We start from the raw sequence: 18,256 nt of genomic DNA, 5'->3' as shown, positions 1-18,256 counted from the left end.
GGGCATAATTTGCATGAACATACAACAATAAACAAATATAAAGTAAAAAAAAAAAAGGTACCGTGTTATTTGTCAATCAGTGTAATAGTCCTATGTGCTATTGTCCAACATACAGTAAATGAACATTTACTGTGCTGGAGTGAAGGCATATGCATAAGCAAAAATTTTTGCTGTACTTTTTGCTCGATACCTGAAAAATTTTACATAGCCCAATGAGTTTGGTGTAATCTGGAAACTTGTCCAATTTGAAAAATTATTTTAGTCCCAGGCGATTCCATTTTGCGCAATTTTTACTGTACCTAGCAATGCTTGCTGATTCCAAAAATAGAAGGGCTGCAGATTTCTAGACTTGCGCTATTGAGTGGGGAATTGTAGGACGCCCCTAGATAGGTCAGGGGTGCACTACACAAAGGAAGCGGCTACTGGGATAGCAGAGTACTTGTGGCGTGCACATGGGTTTTTTTTAGGCTAGGCAGTAGTGCGAGGTGTCCTGATGAACACTTGAACACTCACCAATCAGCGTACAGGCAGGGAAATCAGGATGCGCTCAGTGTAAAGACACTCCAGCCACCAAGATATTAGCAGTAAATTTTCAGAGTGTTCAGAATAAAGTTCCTGAATTTATTGCCCTCCAGGAAGCGTGTGGGGCGCAAATTATTCTCAGGACTGAGACCTGGCTGAATCCTGAGATATTTAGTGAGGGTTGGGACGTGTATCAGAAAAACAGATTAGACACCATAGGAGGTGTTGTCTTCATTGCAGTTGACAAAAATATTGTGTCCACTGAGAAAGTAGAGTGTGATCGTGAAGTTATCTGAACACGTTTAACAGGAGAAATAAAGTTAATTGTTGCGTGTTACTACCAGTCACCAGGTTACACCGTGACAGTTCTAGAATCATTCAAAAGGAGTTTACACTCAGTACAGAAGTAACTTGGACCACGCTATATTAGTCGAAGGCGACTTCAACCTTCCTAGTATAGACTGGGATGTCTATGGATTTGTTACAGGTGGTACAGACAAACTGTCAAGTGAATTACTTTTGAACACATTTTCCGAAAACTATCTTGAGCCACTAAATCGATAGCCAACGTGTAATGGAAATATTTTAGATCTGGTAGCCATGAACAGACCAGACCTCAACGGTGTCAGTGTTGAGACATGGATTAGTGATCATGATGTCATTACGACTATTGTTACGAAAGTTATAAAGTCAGTCAAGAAGGCTAGGAGAGTATTCTTACTAGAAAGAGCAGATAAGCAGTTGTTAGCATCCCACTTAGTAAATGTATCGACTTCATTTACTTCTGGTACAATGGATGTGGAAGAATTATGGGCAAGTTTTAAACACATTGTAAATCATGCATTGGACAAGTATGTGCTGAAAAAGTGGGTTACGGACGGAAAAGACCCACCGTGGTTTAACAGAGCAATTCGGAGAATGCTCAGGAAGCAAAGACAATGGCACTCACGGTACATGAAAGGTCGGGAGAATGAAGACAGGCAAAAGTTAGTAGAGATTCGTGCTGCTGTAAAAAGAGCAATGCATGAAGCATTCAACCCCTACCACCATCATACCTTAGCAAAACCCAAGAAAATTATGGTCTTACTTAAAATCGGTAAGCGGGTCGAAGGCTTCCATCCAGTCACTCACTGATCAGTCTTGCCTGGCAACGAAAGACAGCAAAATGAAAGCTGAAATTTTAAATTTAGCATTTGAGAAATCTTTCACGCAGGAGGATCGTACAAACATACCGCCGTTTGAGTCTCGAACAGATTCCTGTATGGAGAACATAGTAATAGTCATCCCTGGGGTTGTGAAGCAGTTGAATGGGTTGAAAATAAATAAATCGCCAGGTCCCGATGGGATTCCAATTCAGTTTTACAGAGAGTACTTTACTGCATTGGCTCCTTACTTAGCCTGCATTTATCGCGAATTTCTTGTCCAACGTAAAATCCCGAGCGACTGGAAAAAAGTGCAGGTGACGCCTGTATATAAAAAGGGTAGAAGGTCAGATCCTCAAAATTACTGACCAATATCCTTAACATCGGTTTGTTGCAGGATTCTCAAACATATTCTCAATTCGAATATAATGAATTTCCTTGAGACAGAGAAGTTGCTGTCCATCATCAGCACTGCTTTAGAAAGCATCGCTCCTGTGAAACGCAACTTGCCCTTTTTTCACATGATATCTTGCGAACCATGGATGAAGGGTATCAGACGGATGACATATTCCTTGACTTCCGGAAAGCGTTTGACTCAGTGCCCCACTGCAGACTCCTAACTAAGGTATGAGCATATGGGATTGGCTCCAACATATGGGATTGGCTTGAAGACTTCTTAAGTAATAGAACCCAGTACGTTGTCCTCGATGGTGAGTTCATCAGAGGTGAGGGTATCATCTGGAGTGCCCCAGGGAAGTGTGGTAGGTCCGCTGTTGTTTTCTATCTACATAAATGATCTTTTGGATAGGTTGGATAGCAATGTGCGGCTGTTTGCTGATGATGCTGTGATGTACGGGAAGATGTCGTCATTGAGTGACTGTAGGAGGATACAAAATGACTTGGACAGGATTTGTGATTGGTGTAAAGAATGGCAGCTAACTCTAAATAGAGATAAATGTAAATTAATGCAGATGAATAGGAAAAAGAATCCCGTAATGTTTGAATACTCCATTAGTACTGTAGCGCTTGCCTCAGTCACATTGATTAAATATTCTGGCGTAACATTGCCGAGCGATATGAAATGGGACAAGCAGTTGTGGGGAAGGCGGATAGTCGTTTTCGATTCATTGGTAGAATTTTGGGAAGATGTGGTTCATCTGTAAAGGAGACCGCTTATTAAACACTAATACTAACTATTATTGAATACTGCTTGAGCGTTTGGGATCCCTATCAGGTCAGATTGAGGGAGGATATAGAAGCAATTCAGAGGCAGGCTGCTAGATTTGTTACTGGTAGGTTTAATCATCACGCGAGTGTTACGGAAATGCTTCAGGAACTCGTGTGAAAGTCTCTGGAGGAAAGGAGACGTTCTTTTCGTGAATCGCTACTGAGGAAATTTAGAGAACCAGCATTTGAGGCTGACTGCAGTACAATTTTACTGCCGCAAACTTATATTTCGCGCAAAGACCACAAAGATAAGATGAGGGAGATTAGGGCTCATAAAGAGGCATGTAGGCAGTCATTTTTCCCTCGTTCTGTTTGGGAGTGGAATAGGGAGAGAAGATGCTAGTTGTGGTATGAGGTATCCTCCGTCATGCACCGTATGGTGGATTGCAGAGTATGTATGTAGATGTAGAACGTAATGTATGGTTAATAAGCAATTTTATTACCAATAAGATTTCACACCACTATGCTGTATCACAGAGATGTGCCAGGCCAGTGGATATAACGTACAGGGAACCATCTTTCCCTGCTCCTCCCCCCCCCCCCCCCCTCCACCGCACCATCACCCTCTTTTCTTCTGGGCAACAAATCAACGCAACCTGATGATAATCCGGGATGATGTGGAATCTTGTTGCAACTCTTAATACAAAATGTATCAATGTTGAAAGCTAACAGTTTTGAACATTTCCTTTAAGCACCAGCTGGAACATTTAATTAAACCAGAAACTGCATTTGTAGCTACAAAATTGAATTCTCTGACAAATCAAAAAGTATGTATTTTTTATGATGTAACAAGAATATACGAAGGAGAAATAAATGTAACAGAAGCAAAGAACATTTAAAGTTTTTAGATTCTAAGCTACTCCATGCAAAGCTCTAAAATCTACTGTATTGGTAAACATTTTTTCTATATGTGCATGGGTATGTCGGATGCCATTATTTGTGCCTCCTTTGGCTTCTGCAATGTATACTACACCAGGCATGTCCCTTTGCTCTCCTTATGATTGAACTCATGTTTTTACTACATTAATATGGCCCACACATGGAGTTTTTCCAACAAGAATTTAATTATTTATGTTAGTGGTCCCAAACATATCGACCAAAAAGGGCAAATACAGCTGGATACTGGAAATAGTCACACAAAAAAACTGAACTGTATTGCTTGTCAGCTTGACACACAGTTCTTTCTGAAACCAGATGGTACTCCAATCTTGTGAATAATTGCACATGTTCTAATTTCGGTGTATTGCACTACTGTACAGACGTTTAACATTTCTAAAAGCTTGCAGTATTGACATGGGTAAAATTGTATCTTAGTGATACCTGTGTTAACCATGGGAAAACATGTGCAAATTAAACAGTAAGAGCAGCAAGAATTCCTATTTATTATAGGACTCAGAGAGAATGTTGAGTGTACAGTTTGTGGCACAAAATTTTGTGTTGGACACAAAGGATGCACCAGTCCAACAAACAAAATGCACTTCAGCCCCTCTTAAAGATGAAAAAACAAATTAAGGTAGTTTCAGACATAGACAAACAACTTTTGGCACAAGAAGCCACATTGTTTACCACACAGTGCCACACAAACAGTGTTTCAGGCCCATGAAATACAACACTGACACAAATCACTGTTTAACATGTGGTTCTCAGGGTCACAGACAAAAATCAAATCAGCTATCATGAACATGACTGCGCCATTTGCTATGGAACAAATAATGAAGGAACTGAAAGCAGCAAAGTTTATTTAAGTGATTATAAGATTACTCCATGCAAGTGAACTTCCAAGCTGGTTCCTTCAGTGGTTCCTTTGGTGTTGGAAGTCCAATGCAAATGACTTTGTATGTCTTAGAGATGCTGAAAAAGTGACAGGACACCCTGCCAATGGACCTACAGCATTGGGGTTTGGGTCATCAACAATAGTTGGGCAAAAGTGGATTTCATACTTCTACGAGCTTAGAACAATGGCTAAATAACAAATTTCCAGTTAGTCATTACGTGGAATTTGCTGCCATACAAATAAAATTTCTTGATCCCATAAATTATCACTAAAGCCTCCTCAGGTAGTGATAATTTAGCTCCAATCAAACAATGTTTTGGAGGTGAATGGCAACTCAGAGTCATCTGGCAAAATATGACAGTTCCATGCTGGGATGCATATGCTGGACATGTCAATGGTTTGCGTGATATATATGGCATCAGACACATCGCCATCTTGAGACTATCCTTAAAGCACTAAAAATTGGCTGGCCACACAAATTTGATGTCCTCCTTGTGCAATGATAAAAATCATATTTGTTAGCCTCCCTTGAATGAACTTCCAGGGCAAATACACACCACTACAACGTACTACTCAAAATTGAGTCTGTGCCTTCACCTACAGTGCAAAATGTGTGAATTTTTGTTTATATTTACATCAAAATCATACAGGCAATACTGCTGTTAACTTCTCACCAGTGGTTTGGTCAGTTATGTAAAAATAGATTATCACCATCATTGTCATAGTTATTTATTGTTATTAAGCCTATATTGACAGTAACTATCATGTCCTCATTTTTACTCATTTGTCATTAATTTTTGTCCATTATTCTGAAAATGTTTTCAATTTGGGTAAAAATAATAAAAGAACCCTTTGTATGTCCCACCCTCACCATTTCTTCCTCCTGTCCCTCCTCAAGCACTAGAAAATAGTTTTATAAAAATTTGAATCTCTTATGTTACACAGCATTCCCCAATTTGTTTTGAAAAGCAATTGTCATATGTGTCTTGACTTCACATTTTAATTAAGTTCTCTTGCATTTTAACACCTTTTTGAATTTTTAAATGTCTTTTCCTATGTATTTTTCTTGCTCTACACAAGGATATAACTTCTGGATCCAATAATCTAAGATTTGAATGTCTTTTGATTTGGGCTACATTACTTTAATAAATAAACAATTTAAATGCACAAGCAAATTAAAGAGAATCACTAAAGAACAACAGTACAGTTCAAAAGTAGACAGCAATTTTAATGATAATTAACAGTAAGTGTTAAAATGTTATTGAGAATATTATTTATCCCCCCCCCCTCCCCCGAAGAAAAAAAACAAGAGCTTTGTAAAAATGGTACACATGGTATACATGGAAGGATACACTCATGACTTCATTAAATTTGTCATCATCTGACTGAGGCACTTTACTATTGGACAAATCGGTTTCCAGATTCCTTATGCTTGTGTCCATTAGTCTCAGTGATTTCTGCAAGATCTCCACTGAGACACGAGCTGCTCTGTCAACATGTTCCATTTCCTCATTGAATGTGAGGAGCTCTGGGAACTTGTTCTCTATTATTGCAACAAGGTAATGGAGAAGAGTCATTTTGTTCTCCACGTCCTTTGTGCTCGTGAGCTGCAAAGAGAATGAAGATTCATTAACTGGCCACAGATTTACAAACAAATTACAATTTAATGATTCAGACGAAACATTTAAATCACTAGTGACAGCTATTTCAGGTGATTTATGGCCATTTGTACTATCTTTTATGGTCAGCTATACTGTAAATTATACTACTGTTGGCTTCTTAAATGTCACATTTTTAATTCATGGTGTCCTGTTGTAGTTAAAATCCTGGAGGACCATACAGATTTTTTTTATGGCATTCAATATGAATTCAACCCCTGGAGTCTTTTGCAAAAATTTTAGGTACTGATTACTAAAACACAAGACAAAGTATTTGGTACAGTACAACCTTTGTCTTTGAACTGCAAGAAACTTCTTGCAAATCAATTTCTTCATCTGGAAAATTGACAAATTCATGTGTAAAGGCAATTTTAAGTCAATGGAGGAATATTTTCAGATGGTAAAATGACACCAAAGTGCCATTCTTTGAAGTCTATGAAGACAACACAATGTACATAGATTTTGATGGAACAGAATCACCAACATTTTAGCAGAAGACTGATGGTGAGTGTATCTAGTCACTTTAAAAGAAGCCTTAAGAATACAGTTTTCATTCAGCATAAAATTCATGTGTTAATGATCTTCCATCTAAAATACAACAAGCAGAATTAGTTCTTTTCGCAGATGGCTCCAGTAGTGTAATCAATCCCGAGATAAATACAGAGATACAAGAAATGGTGAACTAAGTTCTTAAATGTATCATTGACTGGTCCTCAGTAAATGGTCTCATCCTCAATTTTACACAAAATATACAATTCTGCATGGCATATTACACCAATAATTATGTGTAACACAAGATGAGGAAATGATACATAGAGTAGAAACTACAAAATTCTTGTGTGTTCATATTGATGAGAATTTAAATAGGAAAAAGCACATTTTGGAACTTCTAAAACAATTTACTTCAGCCTCCTTTGCACTAAGAATCATTGCAAACCTTGGGAAGAGGCATATCAGATAGTCAACAAATTTTGCATTTTTTCATTCAATAATGTCATCTGGAATGTGTTCCAGAGTAACTCATCTTTAAGAAAGTAAGTCTTCATGGCACAAAAACATGCTGTAAGAATAATATGTGATGTTCATCCACAATCATCCTGTAGACATCTGTTTAAAGAGTTTGGCATTCTGATTACTGTTTCACAGTATACTTATGAAGTTTGTTGTAAATAATCTGTTACAGTTCAAAAGCATCAATGATATACATAACTACAATACCAGAAAGAAAAATGACATTCATTACTCCACATTAACATCTTTAGCACAAAAAGGGGTTGCACAATGCTGCTCCTAAAATTTTTGATCACTTGGCATGTGATATAAATATCACTGGGCAAAGTAAAATTTCAAAATTAACTGAGAAAGTCTCTCCTTGACAACTCCTCCTGTTCTATGGAAGAAGACTTAAGAAACTTTCAGAATGCAACCATATCTACAAACTGATAACTAATAAACTATATTGGCAACTATAGTAGTAAATCAAGGCAAACCTGAGAAACCGAATGAGTAGTCCCGTCAAGGAAGGAAAATTAATGGGAAAATTTCATGTAATCGCGAATTTTTGTACAGTGGTAGGGTGAAGGAGGGTGGGAGGGAGTACATCACGAACACCATCCCAAAAATCCTCTTTTGTGCATGGGAGATTGGGGAATGGTCTCATGTAAAAGTTACTTTCTTTTAGGTATTTCCTGAATCTCTCGAAAAGCGGGCATCTAGCAAAAATGTTTCCCCTCTAAAAAATTAAACTAAATTAAAATTTCTACAAAAAACGGTTTCATTCAATTTTCTCTCTGGGGTTAACAGTTTCCTCTGCATTGCAAGGAAAGGAAAAATTGCAGATTATTAAAAATAATAATTTAATGGCATAAAATTGATGTTTGTTGTTAAATGAAGTGGGTTAAGAACAAATATTAAATGTGTGTATCACATCTTAGAGCAGTAGAACTGTATTAGGGAATAAACTATGTTCTGGGGTTGTAACAGGATGGAGGGCGTGGAGGTTAGAAGCGTGACGGAAGGTAGGTTGCTGGGTTGTGGTCACGCACTTCCCTCCTTCATAGATCTGCAAAATAAAGAGCAAGCATGCAATTCCCCATTCTCTCAACCGCATTACATCACAGAAAGCAGCTACAGAGTATTTCATTAAGCTATATCAACCCTTCCACAGCTCGCCTTACGAGTCACTGGCAACACAGGGTGCAGACAATCCTGGGAGAGAAGGTTGTTTATTTTCCATAAAGTTTATTAACACTACATTGAAGACAAGAGTGGGTCGCAAATAATACAAACACAGGAAAAGCATAAGGACAGATTCTATGTAAATCTCTGCATACTGTTCTATACTGCTACCAGGGAAACTGATTCTTATGTGTTCTGTGTTCTTCCAGGAAAGGCAACTTTCTCCACCACAACTGCTGCTGGCTTTTTCAGTTTACAGACAGACTATCTCCCAGCATTTCTGGTCAGTTCTGTAATATATACAAAATAACTTCATGGTGTTCATGTTCATATAGTGGACTCATTTACAGTTTGTTAAGTGAGTGTGTAAGAAAGCTCAGCACATGAAGTGGTCAATGTGCATTTGTATTATTAGCAACTCATATCTGTATTCAATAATGTTAACACACTTTGTACAAAATAAAAAAAAAGGCCCCTCCCCCCATGGGAAATGTCCACACACTGCGTCACCAGTGATTAATATAGCAAGCTGTGGAAGGATCACTGTAACTTTGTGAAATACCCTGTAGTTGCATTTTGTGACGTAGTGCAATATGGAGACTGTGGAAGTGCACACCACAATCTGGCAACCTACCTTCGCTCACACTTATAACCTCCATCCATGCCCTTCCATCCTGTTAATCTCAAAATACAATTTATCCATTAATACTGTTCTACTGCACTTAGATGTGGAATGCACATTCAATATTTATTCTTAACCCACTTCATTTAACAATAAACATCAATTGTGTACCAATACAGAACTCTTTTAATAATATACGATTTTTCTATCCACTTGAATGCGGAAACTATTTGTTCTGCGGAAACAATTTGTTCTAGATAAAAAATGAATAGGCCCTTTTTGCAGAAAGTTTAATGTAGTTTAATTTTTTACTGGGGAAACATTTTCACTAGATGCTGCAGATTTCAAGATATTAAAGAAAAACCAAAAAAGTGACCTTTACAGGCTCAACAACCACAGTTGCACCCCACCAGTCTGGATTTTTAATATATTTTTTTTCACTAGTCAACATTTTTGGTCTGATCTAATGAAACACCTACAGAATCGTGAGGGATGAATTTTTTTAATGGTTATTATGGTTATTATATATGTTTCATCACTTTCAAAACAAAAGTGTTTACTGTTTAATCAAATATTTTGTTAAGTGCTAAACTTTGTTGGGAGTACTGGGTAATATCTGATAATGTTCAGCAGTAATAGTCTCAAAGCTTACAAACCAATGATAGCATGAAAGATAGTGTTTTTTAGTATAAATCTAATCTTTTCTGCAGCTGTCATGCAGGTCATGTATGTTATGTTTAGCTATTACTACCAAATTCTTAAAATGCATTTGCAAATACTACCATACAATACTACTATTTTATATTGTACTTGTGATATACTATCTACCACTTAGTTTTAGCTCAAAAACGTAGTTTTAGAAACAATAAGTCAATGTACAATTATACCAAGACCAACAACAGGTGAGTGATATCTACAAGTCCTAATAAAAGTTTATTACATACCTTAGGTAAGAAACTTATCTCAAAGCCAAAAGCAGGACCATTCTTTGTTCCACTGTTCATGTAGTTACCCATAAGAAGAATGAGTTCTAGTATTTGTGCAAATTTTTTGCTTTGTTTTATTTCCTCACATGCTGCTGTGGCTGCAACTATATCCTGTGAAGAAAAATTTCTTTACAGCTTCCTGAATCTCTGCTATGTTCAAACAGGTTTAAACTGACATTGAATTAAGTACTGGGGGAAACACACAAACAGAGAGATGAACCATTTCTAGTGACATGTCAAATTAAAACTTCAATTAAAACTTAATAAGGAAGAGTACATTTACAATGCACTTAGCCATGTGAAATATGGAAAGTCTTTGACTTTTGATGTGAGGCTGAAGACATTTATGAGAATACTCAACGAAAGATTGATTGTTCTCACACCAGTGTCTACCAAAAAGACACATTTAAAATTAGAAACAATAATCCTAGGTGTCAGAACTATTAGTTCCCCCCCCCCCCCCCCCCCCCCCCCCAAGGGGAAAAAGGGATGGGCTAGGGAAGTTTAGAAAGACATAAGAGGTCACTCAAGTCACAGGATGAGAAAGTGAATCCCTCCTCCTTTCACTTTTAAAAGTGTATTTTAGTGGTACTGGAATTTTTCCTTAAATAAGTACTTGCCAGGCATTGTGTCTCTTCGTGACTTACCAAATACAAATTTTAAGATGGTTTTTTAAAAACAGAAATGGTTCCAAGGATGTTTACAGACAGCAGACATACAATACAGTTAATAATACATTATATTTAAGCAATTTAATATGCATTTAAAATTGAGTTTACACAGACAGATAAAGTTAGCACAGCTGTCACCCTATTAACCTACAGTGATGGAAATGTACACACATGCTGAATTGCTCGTGATAACAGCTTCTCAGTTTTCAATGGTAGTTGCAGGTTCTTGTCTCAAACCTTTTGTGTCAAACTGAAACATGTGATAGTGGGTCTACAACCGATTATATTGAGATAGGGAACCAATGGTCAGAAATGCATATTTACTGTGTTATGGACACACATAGCTGACATCACATAACAATGTACCTCATGCTAATTGTTTGAAGTCACAACTGCCAATGGAAAAGGTGCTAGAAGTTCTGTCACACTCACTCAAAAATCCCTGGTGTCTGTTGCATCAGGGACAGGCAGATTGGACTCTAGCATTCAAGTCTTCATCTGTTTCTATGGGAGTTTCATAGAACAATTTCTTGATGTAACCCCAGAAGAAAAAGCCCAGAAGTGTGAGATCCAGCAACCACACTGGTCACGGGACACGTCCTCCCTATCTGAACCAGTGAAGAGGGTATGTATTGTCCAGCTGCTCGCAGACATTAACGTGGAACTGGACTGGTGCACCATCGTACTGAAACCACATTGTTTCATAGACAACAAGGAGTACAGTCTTCAACAACTGCGGCAGTATATCTCGTAGAAACACCAGGCAACAAGGACCATTCAAACAAGGATGTGTCAAATAAGATCCTGTTAGGTGATCTTTGAGGATGATCGTCCGTACTTGACAAGACAATTGTTGCTGGTGGCCACCGATTGGGATGGTCTGGGGACTGTCCTCACTCCACACACTGCTACTGAGGCTGTTGGAAACACCATCATGAGCAAATGAGACCTCATTCTTTAACAATATGAACTGTATCAAGTTCGACACTACAGCACTGCAGTGGATAATACACTAACAGAAGTGAATGCAGGGCTCAAAATGCACTGGTCCCAGTGCTTACACACCATCTCCATAAAGTTTTGTGTTCATACATGACTCTGGCAGGAACTTGGTCAGCTCTCTCTTACGTAAAGCCCCCTCTCTCATAAATTGGTGCATCTTTCAACTAGGAAAATGTGTTTTGGAAAGCGTTCTCTGTACATTCGTGCTGTTCCACAGGCAATAATCCTGCCAAACTGTACATTAAATGCATGTCTGCCAACTCTCGTGATTACACTTCGTGCACTGTACACAGTAACACACCTCACTATGGACAGATCAGAAGTTGCCTGGTGCAACTGACAACTGACACCGGGGGTAGTGCCGTGTGTGCATCACAGGTTAATGTGCTGGCACGATGCATCTGGTTGTCACAGTTATCATATTTTCAGGTTATTAGAATGAAACACTGGTACTTAACTACAAGCACCTTATATATTTCTAAAGATGATATTCATGAGATACTGCAAACTGTTAAAATAAGTAAAGAACCATCACATCCACAAAAAACCACACACACAGTGGCTACTGAAGTTAAAAGAGTATTGACTGAACAGTCCATGGATATACAGCTGGTCCATAGTGTCCAATGGGCACAATATTTTCATGATGTCACCATCGTCAAGACTGTTGATGAACATAACTCCTGAGGGCCCACAGCCAACTTACATCCCCTCCCACCACAAGCCGATCAAGAGCATGCGTCAGCAGTTATGAAGGCGCTTGCATTGGCACCTGTGATGGTGTTGATGTAGTTGCTCTGTCCACTCTGGTTTCCAGATCACTGTGTAAGCTGAGCATTATTATAATTAGACCCAGTGCTGGTTCCCAAGCACCGGTGTGATTATAGCTGCAATCCCAACTGATAAAATTATCCCTGGTGCAAATTTTGATGGCTTCTGTAACAACACTGTCCCATTATTTGGAACTCTGCATTAAAATCCTGGGCGTTCGTACTCCACCACATGTTCCTCTGACAAACAATGCTCTGCAACCACTGATTTATTAGGTACATTAGTCAAGTATGCTGCTGGTGTTCTCAGCCTTTATCTTCAATGGTTCACACTGTGTGTCCAATATTTCTCTTGCCTCGCTGGCGTTGAATCCGATACGCCTTCAGGAGTTCAGTTTGTCAATGCTCCTGATGATAGTGACATGTCTGGCTGCTGAAATATTTTGCCCACTGGACACTATGGACCAGCATTGCACAATGGACTGTTTGATCAACAAATACACCAGGAAAAACTGAAGAATTAAAGAATATTAATCATACAGTAAAATACATCTCTGCATATTTGTGGTTGCCAAAAACCTTATTTTCATATATTTAACAACTTCTTGTGAAACGTTAGTTTTCATGAGGACGTATTTCATTCTGCCTCCAAACTTTCAGGACAGATAGTTCAGTTTCTCTTCTGTTAGTCTTCTTCACCTGCAGTATGCTCTGTTAGTAAAAAGTTTGTATCAGGTCATCCTATGGCCTGTGACATTGAATGAGTTTACCTCAATAAGAAGTAAAGATGAAGTGAAGAAGAGAAACTGATGTTATTCAGAAATTGTTTTGTGAAGTGTGCAGTGAACATCTATAAATGACTATTAGGAGACAAAAAAGAGCTACTCCTTGGTGGAACAACAGGGCTTCAAAAAAGCAGCCAATGAGAAGCAAATAGCTCGGAGGGAGTGGATAGGCAGTAACAGCACAGAAAATTAGCAACAATATAAAGCAGCCAAAATTGCATCTAAAAAAGCCACAAAAAGAGAAAAATAAGAACTGGGAAAGTTTCACTGAAAATTCATAGGAGAGTGTTCAGGAATCAAAAAGTTTTGTATTGATTAATTAAAAAAAGAACAAAGTAAAAGATAAAAAGATAGAGAAAATATGAAATTTGTTAAATCAGAAACAGGGTATACATTGACATGAAGAGATAATGCACTAGAAAGACTGAAAGACTGTGTCTCAAAATTGTCGAATGTTAAATATAGTGAGTTGGAAGATACAAAGGAAAAAGAAAGCACAATGTATGAAGAAAAAAGAAAGGAGATATCTGCTAAAAATGGAGAAAACCACAATACAGAAGAGGAGTGGTAAAGCAGCAAGAGTGGATAAGGTGACCACAGGTATGATGAAAGCACCATGACCAATAGTGTTATGGTGGCATTGTAGAGTATTTAGAATAATATGGAAGAGGAAAAATCCCATAAGAGTGGGATAAAGACAAATTATCACTTTTTATGACAACAGTGATACGAAGGAATGTAAAAAATACAGACAGGCAAACCTTGTTGTAGGTGTAGCCAAGATCTTTGGGAGATTACTGGAAGAAAGGCTGAGGAGGAAATTAGGAGGAGAAATGGAAGGCATCTGATGGAGAAAAGATGGGAATGAAAGAAGACATGATGTTGACATTTATTGATATTGAGAAGCCTATGACAGTGTGTCTAGACAATTAGTCTGGAAAACATTAAGGGATAAACAAATTAATAAAGTGGAAGTGCAAATGATGAAAGTTATGTACAAGAACTATGTTTGTAGAATAAAAATTAGTATAGGAGAAACAAAATGGTTTGAAGTTGACATGGGTCTAGGGCAGCAGAGTTGCTGTCCTCCATAATATTCAGCATAGTCATGGATAAAATTCATACAAATGTTAAGCAGTAATTAGAAGGACATATAATGGCAATGAAGTTGCTAACAGATGACATAGTGATATGGGGTGATGAAATGGAAGTGCAACATCAAACAGAGGTACAGAACCAAGAGAGAGAAAAATATGGGATGAGAGTAAGCACAGAAAATAACAAAACAGTTGTGACAAGGAGAAGGAAGAAAGGGAAAAGATGAAACTGAATGACAAAATTTTGGAAGTGGTCAAAAGTTTCAAGAATTTATGAAGTGTAATCACAATTGATGGCAAGATAGACAAAGAAATTAGAAAAAAACCACACACACAACAAGAAAACAGCTTCTATCTGAGTGTAGGCATTACTCTGTGGAACAGAGTGTCACAAGGAAATGTAAGAAAGTTCTATATTCACCTTATTATAAACCATAGCATATGCAGTTGGTAAGTGGACAACAAAATGGAGCAAGACAAGAATATGGGCACAAGACACAAAAATTTTAAGGTAGCAATACAAAAAAGGATAGAATCAGAAATGATGAGAGCAGGAAAAGGATGGGAATCTTGAAACTTCAGGACAAGGTAGAAACAACAAAGCTGAAGTGGTATGGACAAAATTTGACAAAGAGAAGACCAAGTGAAAAAAAAGGGAGAAACAATAAAAAGCAATACAACAGAATACAAGAGATAAGGAACAGTCTATAAATAGAAAAAATAAAAGTGTATCTTTAACAGAAGAAACCGAAAAAGCCCTTGCCCGTTGTCTTCAGTAAGTTTACCACCACCACCGTGCTGTTCCAGTTCCCCAGGTACGGTTAATGGGCTTCTTCCACTTCCTTGTATACATGAATAACCTATCATTTCTAAATTTATTTGGGCTCTTCTTGTAGGCTCCAGCATTATTACATACCCTCAGCACTATAGTCTGGATGTACTGATTCGGCATGAAAGGGATGTCTCGACTGCGGCTTTCTTCCTTACTTTATCTTGCTGATCTGAATGACGGGTCCCATGAATTTCATTTCTGATGCTTGAAGTCTTGATGACTCTCTCTTTGTGACAGTGCACATTTCAACACCATAGGTCAATATTAGTATGAAGTAGCTCATGCATATAACTGATTTTGCTTTTTCTGGAATCATGCAGTCCTATAGAAGTGTCCTCATTTGTTGGTAGATTTCAGCACCATTTTGCACTCTGTTGGTAATCTGCTGTCTACTCTAATTATCCCCAGAGTGATACTTCCCAAGGTACAGAAAATCCCCCCCCCCCCCCCCCCCACACACACACACACACACTAGCTGGTGGTCTCCTAGTTTCACACTTGCGGGATACCTATCTCTGTCGACTGCCATCACTACTGTCTTGGCCTCTCTGATGTGGATGTTGTATTCCTGGAACTTGTGATTTCCATACACCAGAGAGTGTTCTGAACTTCCCCTTCTGTTTCATCCCATATCATGACATCACCAGCGAATGCAAGTAGTTCACAAAAGCTGTTCTTTATGTTCTTTTTAAATCAGCCAAAACAGCAGAGAGGACAGTGCACTACCTTGCTGTACACTCTTGGACTGAAACCATAAGATATTCCCTCTCCACCTTGCACACAGCTAGTAAAGTCCTTGTGCAGCATCTGGATTTTCCTAATTGGTCCTTCAGGTACATTCCTTTATCTCAGGCACTCCCAGATTCTCCCCTTTGCAATACTATCATATGCCTTTTTTACACCTAAGTACACAATTAACAGATTCTTCCTTTTCTCTCAATATTTTTCCATCAGCATGTTGGTACTGAAAATTAAACCCACAGTTGCTCTGTTATTTGTGAATGCATACTGCTTGCCTTCCAGCTGTGATTTTATGATCGTTCTCAATCTTTGCTCAATAATCTATTAGAGTTTTCAACTGATGTGACAAAAGAGTTATTCCTTTACAGTTAGTGGGCTTCCATCTACTGCCTTTCTTAAACAGAGGAATTATAACACCCTTGCTCCACTCTGCATGTATCTTGTTGACTTTCCATACTGCATCGAGTGTTCTGTACAGCCACTGTATGTCCTGGACATATGCTGCCTTTATCATGCCTGCATTCATTTCATTTGGAGATTTGCCTTTGAGCATAGATTTGAAGGCTACCTCTGCTTGTGTCCAGGTGATGGGAGGCACCTCATTTCAGGTCCTATGTTATGTTCAACTGATTCATTTAACAATTGCTTGAAATGGCTATTCAGAACTTCTCTGATGCCACTTTCTTTTCTAACTATATTTCCATTTTTATTCCTGGGTTCCTTTACAATATTCAGTAATTTCCTTTTACCTTTGATAACAATATATAAAAGTTTCTTATTCCCTCTGCTATCCTCCTCAAGTTTGTGAGTTACTGTCATGTTTTGTTTCTCTCTTCTCAGATTTCCAGTTTCTCATTTTGGTATATTTGTTGCAGGTCTCTGTTCTCTGCTTGGTTTTGAGGAAGCTCTGCTTGCATTTTTTCTTGGTCCCTTTCTCTTCATTAAAAATTCCTTTCTCCATCACTATTCTCAATTATGCAAATGAGCTCCAATATGAAGGATGGAGTTTCCAACACACACAATTAGATGATTATCAAAATTGTTAAAAGTGACAAACAATAGGAAATGCAGAAAAACATAACACAGAAATAGTAACAGCAGGTTATTTACTTTTAATTAAAGATAATCCAACACAAACCTAAGTTAATACAGACTAAAACAGCCAAACAGAAGTATTTTAAGGACTTCATGTTTTACAGCTCTAAATATACTCTTTGAGGTGATATTATCAACACACACTGATGAGCCAAAACATTATAACAATGTGTTTAATACCTTGTTTGTCTGTCTTTGGAACAAAATCCATCACTGATGCCGCATGTCAGGGATCCAACAGTTTGTTGGTAGGTTTGTGGAGGTATGTGGTAGTAGATGTCTATGACCAAGTCATGTAATTCATGTAAATAACGAGCAGCTGATTTGTGTAAGCAGTGATCGCACCCAATAGTGACCCAGATGGGCTCCACAGTTTACATCAGGTGAATCTGTTTGCCAAGACATTAACACGAGTTCACTATAATGGTCCTTAAACCACAGCAGCACAGTTGTGGCTCCAAGACCCTGATAATTATACTTCTGAAAGATGACATCGCCATGAAGGGATGCAGGTGGTTCGCGGCTATCGAGTGTCTTCGTTTACTGCCATAGGTCCCATGCAAGTGAAGGAAAATATCTCACATAACATAACACTTTTCCCACCACCCTGTGTCCACTGCACACTGTACTTTTCAAGTTGCTGCTCACTTCATGATAGTGTTTGTGGAGACAATGGTCAACCTAGTGTAGCAAAAATATGATTTACCCAAAGAGCAAACACATTTTCATTGATCAATGGTCATATCCCAATGATCCGGTGCCTACAGCAGTCTCAACTGATGATGTCATTAGGTAAACATGAACACACAGGGGTGGTCTGCTGTGGAGCTTCATGTTCAATACTGTATTATGAACGGTGCACTCTGAAACACTTGTGCATGCACCAGCATTGTGCTCTTTCAGCAGAGATTCCACAGTGTAGTTTCACTGTCCTCCTACCTCTTTCCAGAGATGCTCATGTCAGTAGCATGAGAACAATCAACCAGCTTTGTCACTTTTGAGGTACTCATTCAAATGCCCTGCATAATAATAATGTGCCCTTTGTCAAAGTCGCTTATCTCAATGGATTTCCCCATTTGCAGCCCACATGTTCTCTAGGATAATCCCCCCCATCGATGTCTGCTCAGCTTACATACTATGTTATCACATCACAT

At 38.3% G+C, this 18,256-nt stretch overlaps 1 protein-coding gene across 5 annotated transcripts in view; it reads right to left on the bottom strand.

Annotated features, from left to right (window-relative positions):
• LOC126284850 (protein diaphanous) overlaps positions 1-18,256 on the bottom strand; it is a 346,639-nt gene that overhangs the window by 25,228 nt on the left and 303,155 nt on the right. For all 5 annotated transcript variants that reach the window (XM_049984081.1, XM_049984079.1, XM_049984080.1 and 2 more), the window contains exons 14-15: positions 10,068-10,220; positions 6,018-6,272 (exon numbers count right to left, since the gene is read on the bottom strand). In XM_049984081.1, the coding sequence (XP_049840038.1) occupies positions 6,018-6,272; positions 10,068-10,220 (408 nt within the window). The remainder of the gene's footprint in view (positions 1-6,017; positions 6,273-10,067; positions 10,221-18,256) is intronic.

The sequence above is a fragment of the Schistocerca gregaria genome, chromosome 8 (genome assembly GCF_023897955.1).
Source record: "Schistocerca gregaria isolate iqSchGreg1 chromosome 8, iqSchGreg1.2, whole genome shotgun sequence".
Taxonomy (NCBI): Eukaryota; Metazoa; Arthropoda; class Insecta; order Orthoptera; family Acrididae; genus Schistocerca; species Schistocerca gregaria.
Note: the sequence above shows the minus strand (reverse complement) of the source record. Positions and strands in the feature narration are given on the sequence as shown.